Below are 25,938 nucleotides of genomic sequence, written 5' to 3' on the forward strand. Positions count from 1 at the left end.
CGAATAAAGGGTTGTGAATACAATTCCTATTATGAATTTTTTTTTATTTTTTCACTTAAGTGTTATATCAGTTGAGTATATAAGTTTCACGTCAACATCAATATGTTACATCAAAGTTAATATTTGACTTTGAATAATCAACTAATAGTCAACTGATGGAAAAATTGAAATTGTTTATTTTGGAAATAAAGAGACTACACGTCTTGATTTAGAAATAGGAGAATCAAGATTATGGATTTAAAACTATAAGAGGATCAAAATTATAATTTAGTCAAACTTTATATATACCTCATGGCCGGATTTCGAGTATGGGTTTTTACCAAAAGTTTTCTTTTTTTGTTTTCTTTCTTTTTATTGGTTACTTTCATAATGTGCCATTAATTGTGCCCCATGTAAAAACACCATATATATCCTTCTTGATCCATTACTTATTAAGTGTGTTAGTGTTAACTTATTGGCAAGTGTACCAAATGTTCAAGTAGTAAAGGCTCGGAAGTTCGAGTGTCGATTTTTGCATGGACTTTGTTTTGTACTTGTGTTGGATAATTTTCAATTTATAAGAGAAAAGGATAAGATGGGATAAAAGATGAGTTAAAAGAACAGTAACTAAATCATAGATATTAATAGAAAACAAAAGAAATAATGGGAAATTCAATGAGATGAGACCTAGCATGTCTTATTTGTCTAAGATGTATTATTTTATATTTTTTTCTACCAATCAGGTGCATTTTTCCTACCCACTTTTATTAGAATACTTGTCCCTGATGTCTCACGATGACAAACATATCTTACCTATCTATCTCCCAAATTTCTTTGCAAAGATTCAATAGATAAAATGTATGAAGTTCTAATTCTAGATGTTTGCTTTGATGCATGAGCATAATACAATAACTCTATGTCTAACAATGATTTTATTAAGATACCCCTTCGTTTTAATTCTATTAGAAATTACTCTCTATCGATCAACTAATCCCTAAAAATGATGCATGTAAAACCTTCCTTGTATTTCTATTAAGGATTACCCTTTGTCGAGCACTTAACCCCCAAAGATGATACAAGGATGAATGATACACAAAATTAAAATAAGACAGAATAATAGGAAAGAAACACCTATTTGCATTGATAGATATAAAATGTACAATACATCTTTTGGCTTTTTAGATGGTCCTAACTAAAGGTTTAGTCTCTCAACTATAAGGGACCTTACACTTGAAAATGGGTATAGGAACTCATGGAAGAGAAGGGATGGAAAAAGGGAATAAAAAATGATGAGAGAGAAGAAAGAATTCCCTAAAGAAAAGTTTTCAGGCTTTAGATGTGTATTAGAGTGTTCTGAGACTATGTATGTCTTTTCTCCTTGCCTTGACTCCCTTTTTATAGTTGTTGGAGTGAACTTAGGTCTGATGCAAAAAATCTTTCTTATTCATATTTTTTATATTTTCTGCATCTTTTTGGATTTTATCCCTGCTTTTCATATCTGCAAACCATAAATAAGAAAAATATCAATTCTTAACATTTTATCCAAAAATAACAGCTAAATAAATATTTTTAAAGATATTTTCATTATATTTTTATTATAAAAAACAACTTATATTTAGCAGTTATCAGTTACACTACAACAAAAAAATGTATTTCCAACGATCGGGATCTGTCAGAAACCTTGAAAATCCATTGGTAATTCATAATTTTTGACTGACCAAAATCCTTCCAAAAATTGGTTGTAGGGAATTTTAACCGATGGATTTTTGCTGTCCATCAGAAATTTCCGACGAAAAATCCATCAAAAATGCTATTTTATAAAGAATTGTAATTTATTTCATTTTTATTATTTATCATTGATAATTTAGCAATTCTTGTTTGTATTTATATTATTTAACATCAAAATTTGAATTATTTCATAAACATGTAATTAACGAAATACTCAAATTCATAAATGCAAAAAAAATAATAAAATAGATCATTAAATTAAATTGAAAATAAATGTAAAAGAAAAACATAATATAATATATCAATAGTAATATTGTGTTGCTAAGTCAATTATCAAAATAATCATTGGGAGAGCCCCCCTGCTCACCATTAATGTTGTTGCTGGTCATTGTCTTGTTGTTGTTGTTGGTCCTTATGCTACTGGTGAGATTGTTGTTGTTGCTTAATTATCTTCTGCGCTTCAAGAGGTAGGAACTGAATGACAACTGACTGAAATACACGCATCTCCTCCTTTGATTGACGAAACTCCTCCTCAGTCACAATAGAAATTTCAGAGCAATAGACAAATTATGTTTATTAATCAATATTATGCTTATTATTATGTTTTGTTCTAACTTATGCTTATTTTCCTATTTTTAAGTGTTTATTATAATGTTATGCTTGCAACGATTTTAAAATGGGTGAAGATGAAAATTAAATTATATTTTGGATAAATATTCATTTTCATCCCTGAATGTGTATAACATTGACAAATTCGTCACTGAATGTGCCACATGGGCTCCTTCATTAACAGATGGATGGATTTGTTGTAATTTTTTCACTTCGGGGACTGAAATTTGAATTTTCATTTTTTTGGGATAAATTCAGGGATGAAAATGATTATTTACCCTTACTTTTGTATATGTTGTCATACATTTTTTTTGTGACATATAGGGCTACACCCCATGCTCAAAAGCCTCTAAAAAGGGTTATGAGCATTTTCCAAAAGGCTTAAAGTAATAAAATGAGGGGAAATAAGTCAAAAAAGGGAGACGAAAATTGAAGACACAATCCTTGTAGTTTAATCTTAAACCAATCTTTGCCAAAACATCTGTAACTCGGTTTCCTTCACAGTGAATATGCTCAAACAAATTCTCGATCCATCATCAATCTCTGCTTAAAAAATGTAATGAACAAGTCCATAACAAGGATGATAAACATCACACCTTTTCTTTATCAAGTTGATCACTATCATAGAGTCAGGCTCCACATAAAACATTATCAAAAACCTTTTGTTCTAACTAATTGTAAGCCTTTCTGAATACTCCAAAGCTCAACTTGAACCACTGAGCATCTACCTATGAAAACTAAGCTAGAATTTGTATCACGAACTACCTTAGTTGCTTGTTAGGAATTTGTTTTCGTGTAATCAAGTGAAATCACAAACTTCGAAATAGTAATAAGACTTTCGTCCAAGTTGTCTACTAGAGGACTAACATTTATCCAACCAATTCTAATTAAACAACTAAGATTTTGTAAAATTATTTTCTCAAAGAGTTGTTTGGAATAGTTTAAAAAGTAATGAATAGTAAAATAATGAAATAAAAAATAATTGTAGAAATAAAAGTAATGTGAAATGAAGTAGCAAAATTAATCACAATGTTGTTGTGAGAATTGAGAGGTTTGAATATTCAAAATTAAACTTAGTTTTCCTTATTTCAATATAATAATCATAATTAATTTAATCATTCATGTAATTTACCCTCCACTCACAAATATATTCCAATTCTAATGTTTTAGGTGAAAGAACCTAAATTATTTAGATTAATTCTCAATATCTTGACAAACTAACCTAAATTTTATAATTTTCATAATTTTAAAAAATAAATTAATTTTTTTTAAAATATAAATAATTTTAATGAAATAATATTTTTTAAATTTAAACATATACTATCATTATTCGATTAATTTGTTATCTTGTACGCACCAAACATCATATATAATTAAAGTTTATTCTGCATTGGCATATCATATTCTATCCTATCATATCACCAAATGGACCTCCACATGATATGGAATGTTTTGAGGGGAGGAAAAAATAAGAGAAATAATTTTGAGTATTATTTTTTACTTATTATTATTTTTTTGCTTTCATTTTTTTTAAAACATCTTTACCCTCATTTGTTCTCTATTTTTTTAACTAAACAACTTTAAATTTTAATTTATTTTGAAGTTATTTTTACTTATTTTTATTTTATTTTCCCCCTCTCTATCAAACCAGAGTTTTTTGTTTTAATCGAAACCAGCTATAGAGTTATTATAAACAGATTGCACTATTCCTACTTCTGGTGTCCCGCCAGCTTTCTTCAGGCTTGCAAGGTTTGAAACTTTTTAGAGTTAGTTATTAACTGAATTTTCAATTTCAAATACCATCCAAAACGAATGTCCTGTCAAGTTTTTCTTTTCTTAAAATCTGATTAATATATTCATATAGTTTCTGACTTTATTAACTTTGCATGAATACACGATACCTGCCCATGATAATACTATAATGTTATTGTCTCATGAAAAGAGAAAAAAGGTTAAAAAAATAGGTTTAATTATTTATTTACTCTTTATAAATTTTTTTAATTTTTTTAAGTTTAAGTTTATCATTGTTAGTTTATATAATTAATAGAATTTTTTAATCTCTAAAATTTATATTTTAATTTTTTAAAGGTTTTTATTATTAATTTTTTTTAACTCCGTCAATTAAAAAAATTTAAAATAACTTTTTAAAAATTATTTATTAACTATATCAACTAAAAGAGATAAATTAGGAAATTATAAAAACTAAATAAGTAATTAAAAAAAATTTAAAATTTTCAATACCATGAATCGAGAGGCATCACCCAAAGAAACAAGGACGCCGTTTTAAAGTACGAGTTGTTCCAAAATACATACACACTCTGGTGTGTACCGCAAAAAAAAAAAATTATTTTTATTGAAATCCCTTTGAAACGCATCGTTTCGTACCGAAAGGCATAAAACGCATCGTTACGCCCAATCCCTTTCCTTCTTTCAATTTGTTCTCCTCTCTGTGCCTCTTCCACATTACATAGACACTGAAGAAACTTTACGCATAGCACAGCAGAGAGAGCTCCCTCGCCGAATCTAAATTCGCATTGTGGCGCGTGGTTCACACTCGACGCGTTCTGCGGAATTTCGTATCTCCAAGGGCACCGTTACTCCTTTTCGAATTTCACTCCTAGAAGAGGTACAGGAACCAAGCGCAACCCTGTGTTTATTTAAATCCTTATGCGTACTCAATCTCATGGATGAAACATTTTTGAATTTGAATTGTTTATTTTGTTTTACAATTTGGAATGTTTTTGGTTTTTGATTTTTCAGGGATTGGTGGTGTTGTTTTCTGCGTGCGTGTGTTGGATTTTGTTTGATTTGTTTTCTCTGTGGATGTTTTTACTGCGGGTTGTGGTTGGTTTGTGTGGTGGTGAAGCTTTGGCGTATTGAATTTAGGGTTTTTTTTTTCCAATGGTGCAGAGGAATGCGTGATGGATTCTGTGGAGAGTCAGGGTTTCAGAGGTGTGGATGAGAGTTTTGGAGAGTGCTTCTCCGGTTGAATCTCTCACTCATCTGTAAGTTTTTTGTTTTTGAATTTTAATTACTCTGCTTTTTGGATTTTCATTTTGGTGGACGGTGTCTGGAATTTGAGTTTGTTCATGGGAGGATTGTTTTGAAAATCTGAGTGTGGGTTGAATGTTTGTTTTTCATTTTATTAGTGCATCTTATGTGTCATGCTGCAGGTATTTCGTTATCCTTTGCTTTTGTTTGAACAGTGTTGTAGTGTGAACGCAGGGAGGATGGACATTTTGGTGCTTAATTGTTGTGTGTGTGTGCTGATCCTTTCTCATGTTCTATGTTTAAATCTTGGTGTGTGAATACTGAATAGGTTTTCTTTTGAGAAATGCTCTGGATTTTATGGGAGACCTTGCAGTTGGGTGATGTTTTCCTGTTTGTAACTTAAATATTTGAGGGACTAGTAGCTTTAGGTCATGTATTAGCAGAACAGTTGAGGATTTTCTGTTATGTGACTGGAGCAATTGCCATTTGTCACATATAATGTAGGCATGCTGGAAGAGGGATGACAAGGGCAATCCAGTGCATGAGGCACTTGCCTAGTGGGGTTTGGGGAGGGTGGATGTATGCAACCTTAATATATGAACGTGAGTGGGAAAAGAGGGATGTAGAGTGGAAAATGGCTGGAAGGTTCAGAGTACTTCATTGGAAGTTTAATATGAATGTGCTTGCTGGTTCATCTCTTTGAAAGTAAATAGAGATTACAGAATCTGGATATCTTCTTCGTACTGTGATTGAGTTACTTATGACTTCAGAGAGAAGTTCACCTGCAATTTCATTGGAAGTGCTGACTTTCAAAGGTGGTTGATTTCTGGATTATATTTTTCCATAGCTAAATCACATACTGTGAAGGATGTTTGGACAATTTTAGGTGGTGCATTTTAGCTGAGAAATGAAATTATGAGAAAGGACAGGGAAAGCAGGGGGGGGGGGGATATATTGTTTGGTTTTTTGATGCATGCTTGTCTCATTATTATGCACCACCAAAAATTCAAACTCAAATGGGGAAATTTCTTTAGACAAATACTGACATGAAATTCATCAAGTAAACAGAATCCCATTGTTACACTTTTCTAAACAGGAACCCATCCTCTGAATCCCATTGTTATCTGTCTGGGGGCTGAGGATAAGCTTCATCATTTTCATTTAAAACGTTTTTGTTTTCTAATATTATTACTATATTGTTGGGGAGCCTTCGTGCAATGGTAAGGTTTTTTCCTTTTGAGTTGGAGTTCATGGGTTCAAATCTTACTGCTTGTAATTTCTATTTAGTCATGTCTTTTGCTCAATTGCTTAATTTTGAGATAAAATTAAAATTTGAGTAGTTGTTTGGGATGAAGGTGTGATAGGATGGAAGGGTGGTAATTATCATTGTTTTTCTCGGGACAGTGGAATCATGGGAACAAGCAGGCAAAAGAAAGTGTTACTTTTTTGTTTTATCTTGTATTCTTTCTTGATAAATGAATTCAAAATTAGAGTCTTGGCCATTTTCTGTTTGTAATCATCTATTTAATGATTTCCTTAGTTATTGTCTTCTAATTTTATTATTTCTATTTTTCTTAACTATAGGGACAATTTTTAAGATTAGTGCTATATTTGTTCCTTTGATGCTTTACAGGAGTATGGCTTTGCAGAAGTATGCTCCTTCTGGCAATGCACCTTCTGTTAATATAAAACATTTGAGCTTTTCCAGTAAGGTGCCCAAGAAAGCTGAGCTCGATGAGGCAAATCCGAATCATAACATGGATGTGGATATTGACCTTAGGGAAATTTATTTTCTTATTATGCACTTTCTTTCTGCTGGGCCATGTCATAAAACTTATATACAGTTTTGGAATGAGCTTCTTGAGCATCAACTTTTGCCTAGAAGGTATCATGCTTGGTATTCAAGGACCGGAGCATGTAGTGGAGACAAAGATGATGATGGTCTATCATTCCCTTTAAATTACAATATGTTAGTAGAGAGGTATATTTATGTATTGCATCTCCTTTATGATTTTTCATTGATTTATTATTAATTATTATACAGGTATACTCCTTTATTTATGCACCCATTCTCCTTTATAATAGTTTCGTTGATGTTGTAATGAATTATTATACAGGTATTCCCATATTGAAAAGGATCACTTGGTAAAGCTTTTGAAGCAATTGTTATTAAATACAGCCTCCCCATCACTGGGTATGAATCTTGGAAATGCTCCAAATGCAGCTGATGTACCTACTCTTCTAGGAAGTGGTTCATTTTCACTTCTGAGCTGTATGTGTTCTTTATTTGTACTTTAATTATAATCGATTTTTATCACTTTGGATTGCAGTGATAATTCTCATACTGAATTATGAATTTACTGATTGTTAATTATGGAACAAATTAAAATTGCTTTCTGTTGAGTAATTTGTTTGGTGTTTTTTGTGAAAATTGGGTTTGTGCCAAGGATCTCCAGAAGATACTGCCTGCTAATTTTAGAGATTTTGGCGCCAAAAGATGCTAAAAGGCTTTAGGGTTGTTCTTGATTTGCAGTTGTTTGGTGTATATGGTTGGAAATAAATGTTAGAAGTTTTATTGGTTAAGTATTGCCTCTTGAGTGTATTTGTGATTGTTTGAGTAGTTCACTTAGCTTCTTTGTGGTGTTCTGCTATCGGTCTTTTTATGGAGGGGTGTCTTTGGTAGATCTCTAGAGTGATTGGCTTTGGCTGCTAGCCTGCTGCATTACATGTGGTGTTATTTTTCTTTTTAGCTTCTTGTGTTCTGCTATTGATCTTTATATGGGGATGTCTTTGGTAGAAATCTCTAGAGAGATTGGCTTTGGCTTCTGCATTACATGTGCCATGTTCTTTTTCCCCTCCCCTTTCATTCTTGGTTTAGTTTCTGAGGATTTCTCATCTTTTTCATTTGTGTCTCTCCTTTCTTGATAAATTCTTTATAAAAAACAGTTGCCCGTATTAACTATGCCTTCAATTGAATTAGCTTTGCCTTTCTCTATCTGTAATTATTATATTGCTTCTCTACTACAGATGATAGGGACAAAATGAAAGAAGTCAAACGGCCACCTCCTCATATGCGCTGGCCTCATATGAAAGCCAATCAGGTTCATGGGCTTAGTTTGAGGGAAATTGGGGGTGGTTTCCCAAGACACCATCGTGCACCATCTATACGTGCTGCATGCTATGCCCTTGCAAAACCTTCTACCATGGTGCAAAAGATGCAAAACATCAAGAGGTTAAGAGGACACCGCAATGCTGTCTATTGTGGTAGGTTATTCCACATAGTACTAATTATTTAAGCATATATATATTTAGAGCTATTTGTGTAACTTAGTAGTACACTTGTGAAGTGGGAATTGTTATTTTTTTTTTTTCTCTTTAATGGTCATAGTTGACACATTACTGGAATGGCCTTATTACTTAATATTAATATTGGCATCAATTTTATTAAAAATAAGATGATTGATGGAATTGTGTAATCCCCATATCAGCTGAGTGGGAGGTATGGGACACTAATTTAAAGTAGAGGTCCTTCCCTCCTAAAATCGTGGTTAATCCTATACATCAAGATTAACCAAAGCTCCATTATCCACCTGTTGGAAGTAAAGAAACTTCATGATGGGAAAAAAAAAAAGTGGAAAACAAAATAATTCTCATAAAAGCAATAAAGTTGATTTAAATTCTCTGCAGTATTGTTGGGTCCTATCAAGGTTTGCGAGAATATTTAGAAGAAAGATTTTGTATACTGAATTAAGTGAATGATCAGCTATTATAGCTAAACAGATGAAGCACCTGAAGATTAACCACCTGTAACTAACTGAGAGTTAGTTACAGAGTACAGTACAGCTGCCAGGAAACTAACTACTGAAAGCAACAGCTGTCTACAGTAATTCAGAAGTTATACACAACGGATCACAGAGTAAAACTATACTCTTATAGGTCCCATAGGTGAGAGTAACAAAATCAGGTTGGCTTACCAAAACACTTAAAATGAACAATAAACTGCTCTAAAATAACAGACAGATGATTCCTTTTTTTCCTCCCAAATTTTCGGTATATTTTTATGAACTCAATTACTGTACCTTTCCAAGATTGGATAAATTCATGCTGCCCTATCTTACTATGGGTATTCCATTGAATTCTTCTTTGTTTTTGGAGGCATGCTGCTTCTTGTCATGCAGCTGAGTTTAGCTTAACATGTATTCTACAGCTATATTTGATCGGTCAGGAAGATATGTGGTTACCGGTTCAGATGACCGACTTGTAAAAATTTGGTCAATGGAAACTGCATATTGTTTGGCCAGTTGCCGTGGACATGATGTGAGTCTGTTCTTGTAAATACATATTCTTCAGTTTGTATAGATTTACATTGCCTTAATATTTGTTGGCCATTAGATTGAATTACATCCTATATTTAATAGGGTGACATCACTGACTTGGCTGTGAGTTCAAACAATGCTTTAGTTGCATCCTCATCAAATGACTGTGTCATTCGAGTTGTAAGCTTTCATTTGACTAAGCAAGTTCCTTGTTTCTGTTTTTGTTTATCCCTTTTCCCCAGGCTTTTTTGGATACATTATGTTTGACTATTTGATTTTCATAGTGGCGCTTGCCAGATGGCTTGCCAATATCAGTTTTGCGGGGCCATACTGGAGCTGTTACAGCCATAGCATTTAGTCCCAGACTGAATGCTTTATACCAGCTTTTATCGTAAGTCTTCTGTTCAATAGAAAAGAAAAGGAGTCAATAATATAATCTTATTCCCAGCAATGTGGATGCATATGCATGTCATGTAAGCAAATGCAATAGTTTCATTATTATATTTACAAATATGTTTAGTAATATTGAAGGTGCCAATTCAGTCTTGGTATATTATATTCTAAATATATGTAGTTTGTTGAAATCATAGTAGTCAATTGCACGTGATTGCGGGGTGGCAAAGTAGAGTGGCCCCTTGCCACTCCTAAGGCACTCGTTGCGGAGTGCTTGGCCATTGCAGTGCCATTTGTGGGACAAATTGCAGAAAATCAGGGAGATTTGTGGGCTTCACAGCCAGCTGCTCCTTCGTTTGTGCTGTTGCCAAACAAGCCTTTGCGACCTTTAGAGTTGCTGGGCAAGGCTCTGTGACATTCGCCGTCCCCGGAAAATCGCCTGCAACCTTCCATCTTCCATCCCCTTCTCTTTTATAGAGGTGGTGCTAGCAACTGATGAGTAGGGTCCTAGTTAGGGTTTCAGTTTTAATTCTCTTGTCTGTTTTGATTTGTTGGGCCTCAATTTGAGTCCAATAGTTGTTTATTTTAAAGTAAAACATAACATGTAATAAAAAATATAAAGAATAATAATATGTTTTTTTGGTAAGCCTAAAGAATAATAATACTAAAAAATATAATAGTACTAAAAAATAGAAAATAACTATTTAAAGCATTGCATATAATAATATAATAAATAAATAAAATAATAATAATAATAAAAACTAAATAAAGCATAATGTATGATATAATAAATTAAATAATAATAGTAATAAAAATTAAATAAAGCATAATATATAATATGCTTTTAGTCCCTCTAAAATTAACGAGTTTTGATTTTAGTCCTTATAAATTTTTTTCTTTGATTTTCATCCCTTAAAGAGTTGAAATCTTGTTGTTGGACCCTACTATTATGAGACACTTGCTAACAGCTTATGTGTTTAGCAAAAGGTCAAATGACCATCCCAGGTAACACTCGCTAGTCCCTAGTGTCTGTGGTACAATGTTAGCATGTGATACCTCTAAATTTTTTTCTAGATCCCTAAAATAATGTTATTTATTTACCTTAAAATGAATTTTACGGTCCAAAAATAGTGATTTTAGATTTTGGAGGGATGAAAATCAAACAAAAATATTTTACAGAGACTAAAACCAAAATTCACTCATTTTATACAAACTAAAAATGATATTTTTAAATTTTAGATGGATGAAAAACAAAGAATTTTTTATAAGGAGCAAAATGAAAACGCTCATTTAATAGGGAGTATGGACTAAAAACATATTTGAGCCTATATAATATAATAAATTAAATAATAATAGTAATAAAAAATTTCTAAATATAATATAATAATAGGAAATGTTTGTAATAAATAACAAGAATATGAAATATAAAATATTATTAAACAATTGCATGCATTGTTATATAATATAAACTATATACATTAAAATTTTCCAAAATTCTTACACGCAAAAAACCAAAATATCGGTCATCTCACTGCCACTATCCTCCTACTATAGTGTTTTCAGGAGTTGGGCACTCTGTGCCACTATCAGCTGTTGACTGCTATGGTTGAAATAACATGCAAGCTTTCTCATAGCAGTAGACAGGAAAATATATGAATTATATATCATCCTGCTATTATTGCATACAGTGAAGTTTGTGACTGTCTCTTTCTATTTGTTTCTATCAAATTCTTGATAAAATCTCTCTTATTTTTCCTTTATTTTAGGTCTTAATAATTGTTTACGAAATATTAAGGAGCTACATTTAGTATAAATTCACCTGTTACTTCGATTAGTTTTTGAGAGATCATCCATGTGAGTTGGGTTGATCCATCAATTGATTTGATTTCTTTTTGTGATGCCTTGAATTGATGCTATGTTGCGTGATTATGACATGAAAATTTCCCTTTCAGCTTCAGGCAACATGGTTTTGTGTGCATTTAATCTTCTGGCATGGTTTATGTGGATGATCCTCACCCTTAGGTTTTTCTGATTTTCTGTTATAAATTAACTTGGTGATGTTTTGTTTGCTTTGCAGTTCCTCTGATGATGGAACTTGTAGGATATGGGATGCAAGGTATACCCAGTCAAGTCCAAGATTATATGTTCCAAGGCCTTCTGATTCTGTAATTGGTTAGTAGATTCTTTTGTGAAATATGATTGACTGATTTATTGGTGAAAAGAACTAATTTGGAATACCTTATTGGCTTTAGGGAAGAGCAGTGGCCCATCTTCAAGTACTGTACCACAGAGCCGTCAGATTTTTTGCTGTGCGTTTAATGCTAATGGAACTGTCTTTGTAACTGGTAGCTCTGACAATCTTGCTAGGGTATGTGTTTTTGTGTGTGTTTCTAAGCACTTATCTCAGTATCTGTAGTTAGCAGACATGCATAAATAACTTTGTAATATTCGCACTCAAGGTAAAATGTGGGTTCTATTTGCTTTATTTTTAGTTTTTACAGTTTTGTCCTTTCTGGTGCGAGATTGTGAATTGTGACGGTTTGAGGAAAAAATAACCTCTACCTCATAAAGTAGATGGTTGCTTTTCTATAAATAGAAATCTCTTTTTTCATCCCTGTTCAAGCTTTCTATAGGAAATCACTATCCATGTCCAATGAACATCACCACCAGTTGATTACTGCTAGTTGATCCCTGGTCCCACTTTATCAATTATATTGTGATGAGGGGGGACATATCAGAGGAGACCGAGGGTGGAGCTTTTCAGGAATTATGAAAACTTGATTCCAAATAAAATTTCAGCGTTTGCATGGAGGCTCCTCAAGGATAGACTACCGACTAGAGTAAATTTGAGAAGACGACAGGTTGAGGTAGAGGATAGCACATGCCCTTTGTGTAGAAATATGGAGGAGAGCGCAGGTCACTTGTTTTTTCAGTGTAGTAGAATTCTTCCTGTATGGTGGGAAGCGCTGTCTTGGACGAATACTGTGGGTGCTTTCCCGCTAAATCCAAAGCAGCATTTCCTCTATCATATAGGTGGAATGAAGGGCGGAGCGAGGGCTAACAGGTGGAAGTGGTGGTGGCTTGCACTCACATGGACAATTTGGAAGCACAGAAATAATGTCATCTTTTCAAACGTTACCTTTGACGCCAACAAAATGTTGGACGGTGCACTTTTCTTACTTTGGACGTGGCTTAGGAAGTTGGAGAAGGGTTTCAGCACTCATTACAATCATTGGTCCAGCAATCTTAGTATAGGCTTCAGTCAGTAGTTGTGGACTTAATGTTAATTTAATGTTACACCTTACTGTCAGCTTTCTAGCTAGACAATGCTTCCCAGCTTGACCAATTCATGGTTTGCGTGGAACCATTTGTGTGGCTACTAACTTTAATATGTATATCTTGGTACCTCTGGTACTCAAGTAATATAATCATTATTGTTTGCCGATAAAAAAAAATCAATTACTTGTTAATGCCTGTCTGTTAGTTATAACCTTCAAGGCTTTAACCATTTTCTGACCACATAGACATGGTCACTGGCCATTTTCATTAGGCTGTCAAATGCTAGCAAATACATCCAGTTGGCTATTAGGTACTTTTTTTGGACCCTGACATTTACTCTGAAGAGTTTGTCAGGTGTTTGATCCTTTTCGGTATATAAGATTATCCATCTGTAATCAGACATATTGGTAACATCTAAAAATGCATCTTTGGTAAATGTAAAATGATGAAAACCATACATGCCCTAAATTTGTTCAAAAAGATTTTCAGCTCCACAATTTTTTAAACATAAAAAGTTTTGCAGGTGTGGAATGCTTGTAAGCTTAGTATGGATGACACTGACCAACCAATTCATGAGATAGATGTGCTATCTGGGCATGAAAATGATGTGAATTATGTGCAATTCAGGTTAGTGTGTTTCAGTATGCTGTGATCATTGATAGATGAAAATTTTGCATGCTGATCTCTGTCACTCCTTATTTTGCAGTGGATGCGCAGTAGCATCCCGGTTTTCCACAGCAGAAACTCTGAAGGAGGAAAATATTCCCAAATTTAAAAATTCCTGGTGTGTTTGGGAATTAGAAGTAGCTTCTTAAATGATCTTACTCCTGGCTCTCTCCTTTGCTTCTCATAACAAGAAGTCATATTCCCAATTCTGGGGGCTTTTACTATGATCTAATATCTAAATGGCCATATTATATTCCAGGTTGAATCATGACAACATAGTTACTTGCTCTCGTGATGGGAGTGCTATTATATGGATTCCTAAATCACGCAGGTCACATGTAAGTCTTCAGGGAATTTAATTTCCTTCTACAAATGTTATCTCTCTCATTAACAAAAAGTGAGAGTTGTTGGCCAACTTTGTTTTTCAAATTGCCAAAGTTAATGGTTATTGGATAATGACTGGTACTTTATATTTCAATTTGTTAAATTTATTTTATTTAGGGAAAAAGTGGTCGCTGGACACGAGCGTATCATCTGAGAGTTCCACCTCCACCTATGCCACCTCAACCTCAAAGAGGTGGTCCTCGTCAGAGAATTCTACCAACTCCACGCGGTGTAAATATGATTGTTTGGAGCCTTGACAACCGCTTTGTCCTTGCAGCTATTATGGGTAAGTTAGTTTTGTTTCCCTTTCCCTTTGTTGGAAATTGTTTCTATTCCAATAGGATTAATGTCTAGGATAGCTAAAAAGGCATATTCATGTATGGTGGCTTATCATTATCTGACGGAGTTACATTTTCTAATTCTTGCTCTTAAATGTAATTCAATCTGAATGATTATAAATAGAGATGTTTTTGAGTGCTTCTTCACTCAAGCATTTTCACCAAAATCTTGTATTCAGCTTGGTATCAAAGTGGGTTCAGTCCCACTCTTCCTATCTCCTCTTCTGATCAAGTTTCTGGCACTGTCTAATGCCATCTGTAATTGTCTGCCACTGCACTATTTACCACACACTGTTCATCTGCTGCGCTATACATCCACTTTGCACCTGCACACTACAATGTTGTTGTGCATCTGCGATTACTGGTCATTCACGACTCATTGCTAGTTGTTGACTTGTTGTCTTGCTACCCTGTTTCCATTTTTTCTTGTTTATTTCTTTTCTGTTTTCTTTCTTCTGTTTCCTTGTAACCATTTTGATTTTTTATTTTTATATGAGTTACTGTGGGTGATATTATTTATGCATATTAGTAATTGTTCAATTAAAGTGGAGCAAAAAACCTTACTTAAGTTGGCACTAGTGATTTTAAAACTTGCTCCATTGTATTTAGTTATCCATCTTTTTTTTTGGTGTGTTTGGCAATTTAGCACAAATTTATGTAGATTTTTTTTCTTCTCAAAGAACAATAATTATGCATCAGTAGACTTAGTTTTACAAAAGCATGTTTAGAGTTAATCTTCAGAATAATATTTGAGGGCTTCTGTCACCTTGAGGAATGAATGCATCATCTTAGTATCATAGAGATCAAACAAGGCAAGTGTAAGTCTAGATTCTCATCTATACCTTTTAGATATTCTTTCTAAGGCAATCAGCAATTTGGACCGTTTCAATTAGTCAATTCAAGATTATTTTTTATATGCCTTTATGATTGAAATTTGATAACAATATCTGAAAACACTTCATGATTACATGGGGCAAACTTGGTTTGAAAAAATATTTTCTGTTTTATTTTGTATTTTCATTAAAAAAATTGGCCAAGTATCACATTTTTTTCAAGTTATTTTCTCTTTTTAAATATTTGATTTGAACAGGAAATGGTGGAAAAATCATTTTGGTGTTTTCATCCTTTTATGTACAAATATTTGAAAACATGAAAGAAAATGTCAACAATGAGGCTCTTTTGTACTTACTAATTAGTAATAGAGACAGGCGATAAAAACATAAAACATTTTCTTTACCTAGACCCATAATTATTCATGCATTGCACTAGTTATCATGCCAATCTTGTGCACATATAAAGATAATGCCACAGCCATTTGTAATCTTATTTCATGGTTTTGAAGGTAATAGACTATTATTTTGTCTGATTGCAAGATATTCTTGCAGACTGCAGAATTTGTGTGTGGAATGCATCTGATGGAAGCTTAGTACACTCATTGACTGGGCATACTGAATCTGTAAGTGTTTAATTTATTGGTTTGGTTTATCTTCCTACTTTGGTACCATTTTTACTGTCTTGTGTAAACATAATACATTAATACTGATTGTATGGCTTTTTATGGTGCTATTTCAATAGCATGACATCTGATGCTGAGTGTTGTGTTTCTCAGTTTTTGTTTCAAGCATTGCTTAGGACTTTCATTTTAATTTGATTAATGTTTAAAAAAAGTGGTCTTTTTATCTATGATTTTACTTCTATAAGTCTGTTCAGATGCAAACAGAAACTTCTTTTGCATTGTGAAGATGTTTGGCACCTTTGGAAAAGACTTATTGGCATAATTTATGAACTTTATGTTTATTTGGCCTCTTCATACCAAGATTTTTTTTATTAACAATGAATGTTTAAAAAGAAGAGAAAGGTACAGAAAAGGATATGAAATGCTTAAGGTCATTCTGATGGCTTCTTTCCCAATGACGATCACACAATTGGTGATTTCTCTTCTCATCAACAACCATTCAACCTTCTTTCCTCCTGATGAATCATAATAGTGGTGTTTTTTCTTCCATTGGCAATCAATTTGATGGAAATCTATGTTGGCAATTGTTAAAGAGAAGAGAATTTTAGGAAAGTGCTTCTGTTAGGAAGCACCCAGCAACTTCACTATATAAATAATTCAGAGAGAGTACATTTAAGAGCAATAATCATAAAATGTAACTTCTTAGAATAATGATAAGCCACTAAGACTATTCAGCTTTGCTAGACTTAAATTTCCTTAAAACCATAATAATATTTTCCAACTGAAATTATTGGAAACTGATCCATGGGAATTGATGCATTTAAAAGCTTAGGTTCATTCATTTTTCACATTCATTCATGTTGCCTTATCCCATGGGCCGCTTATATTTATGCTTCTTGTAGATCTATTATGTAATTAATTCAGAAATGTGTATATGTATTTGCAAACAGCTGAGTGCTTTAACAACTCAAGCATTTCACAAGTTTCAGTCCCAATATTTAACTGCAATTATTCACACTAGCCTCATTTGATTTCCGAGGTTATTAGGTTTTTTTCTGTTTGTAAAGAGAGAAAATGAAATCCGTAATTGTATTTTGTCTCATTGATCTTTAATGATTTATTTAAACTTATATGATTGTACACAAGGTTGTTGGACAAGCTGAAACCTATCTGGTGGTTATGTCAATGCAGCTGTCATAAGTAACTAACTATAACAGAAACCCAACTAACTTGGACACTCTAGAATAGAAAGAGTTACCTGAGTATGCTATATACTTTATCATTTCTTAAGTCTTGCTGTTTGAAGCTTCCAAATTCTTATCATGGAATAGTTAGTTCTTGCTCTGTATATTTGCATGCCAGGAAATTTCCACTTAGCTTTATTCTAGTGAAGTCTCTTTGGTCATGTAATATTCTTAAGTTGATGATCATTCTTTCTGTATTTTTAAGCTATCTTTCTAGCAGTTCATCCCTCCACCATCTCCAGCATCCTTGATTGTTTTTCAGCCTTGTTTTATGTTGTCTACTTTATTTTCTTTTTATTCTGTTTTAAGAATTCATCTTATAACATATAACAAGCTTAATGCTCAATAAGCTTTAACATGAGGGAAATGTTAGAATATGTAGAAAATATCTCATATATGTATGATTTCCTTCTGTCTAGTAATTTTTCTGAGAAACAAATTCCTAAGTAGAATGTTACATGATATAATGAAAAGTTGAGTTTAATTAGTCATGTAACTCAATTTATTAATGACTAAAATTGTTCTCTTCCAGTTTTTACATCTTATGAATATGTTGGTCCTGAACTGTAGTCACTTGTAGTTTGGTTGTTGGGCTTTGGTCTTCTATCTCTGTAGAGAATTTCCTGTTATTTCTATAGAAGTGAATGAACGTTCCTTACTCCTTTGACAACCTTGTGAAGCATGTGTCTGCATTTCACCTATGTCAATATATTTTCTATTAAAATAAGTACGCACAGAAGAATTTGAGGCTGCTATGATATCTATCTGTCGCATTGTTGAACAGTGGAGAACACTTAACCTGAAAGTCTAATCAATTAAGATTTAACATATCAACAATGGGCTTGAAATATTGTAGAGTATACTATTTGTTGGAGAAATTTCAGTTATAAGAGCAAGGATAGCATGGATCAAACATTTTAATCCATGGCTGACTAGTTTTTGATTTTGTAAAAACAAAGTTGTTGATGTTGAAGTTTATAATATTAAGAAAGAAAATTTTCGATAGAAAGTCACTTTTCCTTCAGGAGGAATTTGATCAATGTGAGATTTTATAACCATCAAGTTACATTGTCAGCCTTTGGTTAGCTTAGCCTCTGCATGCATGATCACTTTTCTGTTGCTTAGTTTGCTGCTTCTCTCTCTGATGTATGCTAAGTTTTTTTCTTGATACTAAGTCAATTACTGAAGGGAAAATTTTTAAATTTTGGATGCATAATACTTTTTGTTGGGTCTATTTGGCTTAACTTGATTTGTTTCTTTGCATTTTAGACATATGTTCTGGATGTTCATCCTTTCAATCCCCGGATAGCTATGAGTGCTGGATATGATGGAAGAACTATCGTGTGGGATGTGAGTCACCAGTTACTTTTTTCTCACTTCTCTGTAGGCTTTCCTTTACACTTTAAATAACTTTAATATGGTCTGACTTTAGATATGGGAAGGCATGCCTATCCGGACATATGAGATATCACGTTTCAAGTTGGTGGATGGAAAGTTTTCTTCGTAAGTACACAATGAGTAAACTAGCTTAGAACTTTATTTTGCATCAAGTGTTTTTGGGTATGTCCCACCCCCCACAAAGATATTCTCATATCATAATCATTTGCAGTTGTTATTTTCAGATACTCGTGACAGAATTGTGAACTCTATAATTTTTTGCAACAAATTTTTATTATGTGACTTTCAAAATCAGTTCTAGTCCCTCATTACATTAAATTTAAATTACTTTAGAGATGATATATCAGTTAAGTGTTTTGCTGAGGATGTAGCTTTTGGGTGATCTTTTTAGGATCCTCCTATCAATACACATTCATTATTTGGTTAAATTAAAAATTTGGTCCCTATACATGATATCATTTTTTTAGAATCACTTTGTGACTTGCATAAAGTTGATTTGTTGAATTTCCAATGCCTTTGCAACTTAAATCAGTGCCATTCTGAAATTGAATCCATTGCCGTACTCAATGAGGATTGCAATTTGTATTTGTAATATGATTCACTCTGTGGCAGGAAAGCTGTTTTCTAGTATATTTAAATAGCATTGACTGGTGAAGACATCATGATTTGTTGGACGAAATCTTCTTGTTTTCTGATTTGTAAAAACACATGGGGTGTAGCCATGTTATGTGGACCTTTTTATAGCCTTGTTTTATTGGTCTGCTGTGTTTCATATATCCATTGTATACTACCTATATCAGTTCACTTTGTGTTTTGTTAAAATTTATTTAACGTCATAGGGATGGGACATCAATTATACTTTCGGATGATGTTGGTCAACTATATATATTAAGCACAGGCCAAGGCGAGTCCCAGAAAGATGCCAAATATGATCAGGTACATACATTATCATCCTATTATGATTTTCTCTTTCCTTTGCTACTGTTTTGCACTAATGTTGTCTGTTAATATTTGCAGTTTTTTCTTGGTGATTATCGACCTCTGATTCAAGACACTCATGGTAACGTACTAGACCAGGTTAGTTGATCACTTGCTTGCTACTCTTTTCATTTAAGAAACTGTTCAAACCTAGGATGTACTGATACAACATGGGTTACAGTTACGATGACATTGACACAGAAATATGGCAAATTTGAAAATTTATAGGACACCATAGCTATGGCCATATATAAAACTAATTTAAAATTAACATAAAATAAAAACATTAAATCATGAGAATTCATGTATAAAAAACAAGCACAAGTCGTTATAAACATAAAACATAAAAAGCGATCTAATTAATTTGGTATTTTTTATCAGCATTGGTATGAAGTTTAAAAAATTATAAAAATGCAATAAAAATTATTTCAAGTGTGCATGCAATGACTAATATGGATATGAATTTGACCTGGTTCGGACACAGCTACTATTTGGAAGTGTTTGTACTTCTTAGGTTACAACATCTTTTTATCTTGGTTGTGTTCCTATGTATTGGTTTATCATTTGGGTTAGGTTGGGGTGGGGAGGGGGGCATTGTGACCTTTTACTATTAATGTTTCTCTATTTTCTTATCTCAAGTGAAAGATTATGTAGCCAAAATCCCAAATACTACTTTTTTACATTCAGAAGTCATTTTGGGCTAAACCAATTCTAAACATGGTTTCTTTTTAAAGCATTTAGAAAATCAGCTTCTTGATGCATGTAGTTATCTTTTATAAAAAAGAAAATACAAGGGAAGTTAATTTGGCCAAAACCAACTTTTTAATGCATTTAAAAAATATTGTAATGCAAAAAAAAAAAAAAAAAAAAACAAGCAAAGAATTCTAGTCTATTTAAAGTAAGGGTTTCACTTTAGATGGAAAATTGGGAAGTTCTATATAGCCATTGATTAAAAAAGCATCGGTTGAAATTGTGATGAAATGCTTGTAATTGTATAAACTGTATAGTTTGAATTTGGATTTTCAACTTTTCAATTAATGGGTATGACTCCTCACTTCTCCCTCTAAAGTGATTCCCTCACTCCCTCACTGTCAGTTTAGAGGAGCTAAGTTCAAAAGGCTAAAAAGGGGTATTTGGGTACAAAATCTTTGACCTTGTATTAAGAAGGGGGGAAGGAATATTAAAATATAAAAACCTTTTTGTTAAACTGTTAAGTGTAGTGAAGTATTTAATTTTCACACTGGCACATTAATTGCATTTTGGGAAGGACCGTTCACTAGCTCTGCTTGTAATAAATTTTGTAGAAGCATATAAGTGATTTTGATGGGTGAATCCTGTTGTTTAAAATGGTTTTCTTTGATATTGTGAGTTTAGTTTTGAATACATGCTATCTCTACTATTGCATAGCATGTGTTTTCTAATCTTAAGTAATATTAAAATCTGTGCCAGGAAACTCAAATTGTTCCATATAGACGGAATCTGCAAGATTTGCTTTGTGATTCAGGTTATTTGTTTTCTTGGATATATTCTTTAGTCTTTACATATATCTATTTCTTTGCCGTATTTCTTTCACATTTCTTGATCCCTCATGTATTCTTATTAAATGTTGGTCATACGCTGCCAAACTTCCAGCAATGATACCATACCCAGAACCTTATCAGAGTGAATTTCAGCAAAGACGATTAGGAGCATTAGGCCTTGAGTGGCGCCCATCATCACTAAGGCTTGCTGTTGGTCCTGATTTCAGTCTGGACCCTGATTATCATATGCTTCCATTGGCAGACTTGGATTTGCTTACAGAACCACTGCCTGAGTTTATAGATGCTATGGAATGGGAACCTGAAGTTGAAGTGTTTAGTGATGATACAGATTCAGAATATAATGTCACAGAGGGTTTCTTTTCTAAGGGTGAGAAAGGAGGTTCAAGCTCCAATGCTTCTGGTGATTCAGGGTGCAGCACAGATAACAGTGAAGGGGAGGACACTTGCATGGATAGCATTCGTAGATCAAAGAGGAAAAAACAGAAGGCTGAGGTAAGTACAGATTGAAAATATAAAGTGAATATTGCTCCTTTTTGTAACAACTTTAAATCATTCCTGCTTTCTTTTTCCTCCCTACAGACTGAGGTTATGACTTCTTCTGGGAGACGTGTGAAACGGAGGAATTTGGATGAGCGTGATGGCAATACTTTCGGCAGTAGCCGAAGTAGGAAGGGAAAAAGTGTCCAAAAAACATCAAGAAGGAAATCTTCTAAATCAAAATCTTCCCGACCTCAAAGGGCTGCTGCACGCAATGCTCTGCATCTATTTTCCAAAATTACTGGTACACCAACAGATGGAGAAGAAGATAGTTTGGTTGGTGATTTTTCAGGTAGTGAATCAACATTGCAAGAGTCTAATATTGACAGTGATGAATCCGGTGGAACTTTACAGAATGAACAACTGAATTATTCTAAGGGAAAAGAAGTATCATATTATGAATCGGAGGACACCAAATCTCACGAGTTAACTGAAACTCATGTGAATTCGATGAACAAGAGGTTGGTTCTCAAGTTGCCAAATCGTGATATATCCAAGTCCACAAATGAGTTTGGCTACCAGGCTGAGTTGGTTGGCTCATCATCAAAAACTGCACAAGAAGCTACCGATTTTAATGGGAACAGACCAAGTTCTAAGGATTCAGGGTATTGTTCTGGAAGTACAAGTTACCCTGCAGTTGAAAAAACAGATCAAGCAAAACTAGGCCAGGTGACAGACCATGTAGACTTGCTGGGGAAAATTAGATGGGGAATGGTTAGGGCTCGTTCATCTAAACCTTTGAGAGTGGGAGAAGCTATGCCATCAGACACAGATCCCTACTCTGGAAAATGTCCTAATCATCTCGATGAAAAAGAAAATGTTAGCAGTGGGCATGAGAAAGAGGACAAGAACTTTAGTGCACTAACCCCCGAGGTAACCCCTGAGTTAGAAATCCATAAGGATGACTATAGGGTAGATAGTTTGACAGAGATTAATGGTAAAAAAGAAAATGCTATCAGTGGGCACGAGAAAGAGGACAAGAACTTTAGTGCACTAACCCCTGAGTTAACCCCCGAGTTAGAAATCCAAAAGGATGACTATAAGGTAGATAGTTTGACAGAGATTAATGAAAATTGTGCTGGTACTACCTCACAGCCTTTTAATCTTACTGAAGATGGAGGAGAGATCACAGCTTCCAGCAATTGCAGGGACAAAAATGAATCACTAATTTCTGCTTATGTGATTCCTCAGGATATTGTAACTGCTTCCATCGGCTATAGTGAGGTTGACCAACTACCTGAACCAAATATTGGTTTTGCTTGTGTTTCAACAAAATTAAGGTCTAAAAGGGGTTCAAGGGATCCTGAAAGTCCATCCAAGCTTGAAACAAAATCTTCAGTGCTAAAGAATAGTGCATGTAGCACTAATGATAATAAAAATTTGAACAATGTGGTTGTGGATGACAGCAACAACACTAGAGTAGCGTCTAATCATGGAGAGAATGGATCTCAAGAAGTAGATCCTCAAATTAGACAAAATAGTACTTCACAGGATTTGCCAGAACCACATTCACACAGAGATAAAATGTATAAAGCTGTATATAGAAGATCAAGATCACATAGGGCTGTGACTAATTTAGCTGACAGTAGTGGCCAGGGAGAATCCAATTCAAATGGGAGAAACAGTAATTTCAATGCTGCAGCAAACTTCAGCAATGGCACATATGAAGCTATTCATACAAACGGATCCTTAGAGTTGGAGCCCACCTCTTCTGACCCAAATTATGAGCGGAATAATCTCAAAGTGCTGCAAGGACCGGGAAATTGTATTGTTAAAAGTCCACAGAATGTTTCCACAAGTGGAGGACAACTCACAGAAGAAGAAAGGTGTTCTAATTCAAAATTGACTGTTGGTTTGAGGTCCACTAGGAATCGGAGGTCTAGTTATAATATTCGTGAGACTAGTCCTGTAAATAAAAGGAAATCACTACAATCAGCTACCAGAGGATCATGGTTGTTGTTATCAACCCATGAGGAAGGATGCAGATATATTCCACAACAGGGGGATGAAGTTGTATATCTGAGACAGGTTAGTTATAAGAGCTTACACATTTTATCCGGTAGTATATTTTTTACCTTTTGCATCTGTGTGATCTTTTTTTTTTCTTTTTCTTTTTTTTTTTAAATTTCAAATTTTGAATTGCCTATGAAAATCTGTTTTTCAGGGTCACCAGGAGTATATAAATTATTGCCGTAAAAGAGAGTCAGGGCCTTGGGTATCACTTAAGGGACATATAAGAGCTGTAGAATATTGTAGAGTTCAAAGTCTAGAGTATTCCCATCTTCCAGGGTCTGGTGATAGCTGCTGCAAAATGAACCTTCTGTTTGTAGATCCGAATTCAAGTGTTGTTGGAAAATCTTTTAAATTAACCCTACCTGAAGTAACCAGTTTCCCTGATTTTCTTGTTGAAAGAATTAGGTTTGACACTGCTATGCAAAGAAATTGGACTCGCAGGGATAAATGCAGGGTTTGGTGGAAGAATGAGGATAATTCCTCTGGTAATTGGTGGGATGGTCGAATTCTGTGCGTGAAAGCCAAGTCTTCTGAATTTCCAGACAGTCCATGGGAGAGTTGTACTGTTCGGTACAAGAGTGACCTCACTGAAACACATTTGCATAGTCCTTGGGAGCTTTTTGATGCTGATACTGAATGGGAACAGCCTCACATTGATGATGACATGAGAAATAAACTGCAATCCGCTCTCACCAAATTACAGCAGTCAGGCAACACAGTCCAGGTATTTGTCCAAAAATTCCATATGATAGAATTGAGTTTGTGTGCAGGTAAATGAAAATATTCACTTCTTTGTTATTAATATCCAGGATCGTTATGGAGTGCATGAATTGAAGAAAATTTCAAACAAGTCCAAATTTATAAACAGGTATTCCATCTATGCCTTTTTTATGCGAAACTATGAAATCTATGAATAACAGTGCATTGGTTGTAAGGAGGGAAGAGGATGAGACTTGGGAGGAATTTAAATAGACTAGAGTCTAGAGGTCAAGGAAGGAAGGTTCCCTTGTTATGTTTGGTTCGAGAGAAAGGGAAGGAGCGGGAGGAGGAAATTTGGAATTATGGATAATAAATGGTTAAACCTCATAAGCAATAATGGAGATGCAATTTAGTTAGACACAATTAAAAATTTTAAAACATTCTTCTTCCCCGACTAATCCTCCCATTTTTTGGAGGGGAGACAAAAATAGGAGGGAGGGATTTGAGTTCTGTCGTTTTCCCTCTCCTTTGGTCCAAATTTTTTAATCAAAGGAAAATTTTAAAAATATATAAAATCGCCCCCTCTCCCCTTTGTTCTATTTTCCTCCAACTAAACATATAGTAAACATTTCTGCTAAATTTGCAGGTTTCCTGTTCCTATATCCATTGAATTGATACAGTCAAGGTTGGAGAACAATTACTACCGTAGTTTGGAGGCGCTGAAGCATGATGTGACCATTCTACTGTCCAATGCCACCACTTTTCTCGAAAAGGATGCAGTGCTGTCAGCAAAAATCAAACGCCTATCAGAATGGTTCACACGGACACTATCATCTTTATAGTTCTTGGCTTTCTGGAGTCACAGGCCAGCATTAAGGCAGAAGCAGCCCAGCTGGTTATTTCCCCCCATACATTGTGTAGATAGATTTTTTTAATTGTACCTTGGATTAGTTTTCTCTTGCTCGCTGAATTAGCTTCTGAGGATAGAGATAGGAATATCGAGATTAAGTAGCATTTTGCTGTGGAAAATTTCTGCGGCTACATTCATTGTTTGTACAAAGACACCACATTGATAGCAAATGCATAATTCGCATTCATAATTTCTGCTCCTTGTCTTCTGGTATGGTTACCAACCCGATGCTTTACAATTTTGATAATTGGGGTTTCTATAATGAAACAATTTGAATGGCATACAATTGAAGTATCAAAAGATAACGATGGATTTTAGGGTTAAATAACTTTTTGGTCAATTAAAATATGTTAAAATATTAGGTTTATATAACTTGTCCTTATAATATTAGTTTGATTTCGTTTTCTTTTTTTTCCCATTTAATCTCTCTCTTTTTTTTTTCATTTCATTATAGTCTTCAACTGTACTATTTTAATTTG

The 25,938-nt window shown here is 33.9% G+C and overlaps 1 protein-coding gene across 5 annotated transcripts; it reads left to right on the plus strand.

Annotated features, from left to right (window-relative positions):
* Window positions 1-4,734: 4,734 nt before the first annotated feature.
* LOC100819598 (PH-interacting protein) lies at window positions 4,735-25,649 on the plus strand. 5 transcript variants are annotated; one of them, XM_041005350.1, is made up of 26 exons: window positions 4,735-4,942; window positions 5,077-5,099; window positions 5,227-5,321; window positions 6,941-7,288; window positions 7,425-7,579; window positions 8,335-8,571; window positions 9,515-9,624; window positions 9,726-9,803; window positions 9,908-10,014; window positions 12,094-12,188; window positions 12,269-12,384; window positions 13,819-13,922; window positions 14,002-14,079; window positions 14,221-14,299; window positions 14,463-14,631; window positions 16,069-16,139; window positions 18,653-18,733; window positions 18,816-18,886; window positions 19,621-19,717; window positions 19,799-19,858; window positions 21,209-21,263; window positions 21,392-21,792; window positions 21,880-23,865; window positions 24,002-24,574; window positions 24,660-24,718; window positions 25,196-25,649. In XM_041005350.1, exons 3-26 carry the CDS (start codon window positions 5,275-5,277, stop codon window positions 25,389-25,391), a joined length of 5,373 nt encoding a protein of 1,790 aa, XP_040861284.1. In that variant the 5' UTR covers window positions 4,735-4,942; window positions 5,077-5,099; window positions 5,227-5,274; the 3' UTR covers window positions 25,392-25,649. The 5 variants fall into 5 exon arrangements, with proteins under 5 accessions (XP_040861284.1, XP_040861283.1, XP_006586898.1 ...); XM_041005349.1 differs by having other exon boundaries at window positions 5,077-5,321; XM_006586835.4 differs by lacking the exon at window positions 5,077-5,099.
* The last annotated feature ends 289 nt before the right edge of the window (window positions 25,650-25,938 follow it).

This window comes from Glycine max, chromosome 9 (genome assembly GCF_000004515.6).
Source record: "Glycine max cultivar Williams 82 chromosome 9, Glycine_max_v4.0, whole genome shotgun sequence".
Taxonomy (NCBI): Eukaryota; Viridiplantae; Streptophyta; class Magnoliopsida; order Fabales; family Fabaceae; genus Glycine; species Glycine max.

Bases quoted from the DNA above. Each gene is read 5' to 3' on its own strand.
- LOC100819598 (XM_041005349.1), top strand. From the start codon at position 5,275: ATGAGAGTTTTGGAGAGTGCTTCTCCGGTTGAATCTCTCACTCATCT. The intron at 14,300-14,462 runs GTAAGTCTTCAG...TATTTTATTTAG, and splicing joins CTAAATCACGCAGGTCACAT to GGAAAAAGTGGTCGCTGGAC. The intron at 19,718-19,798 runs GTACATACATTA...TAATATTTGCAG, and splicing joins AAGATGCCAAATATGATCAG to TTTTTTCTTGGTGATTATCG.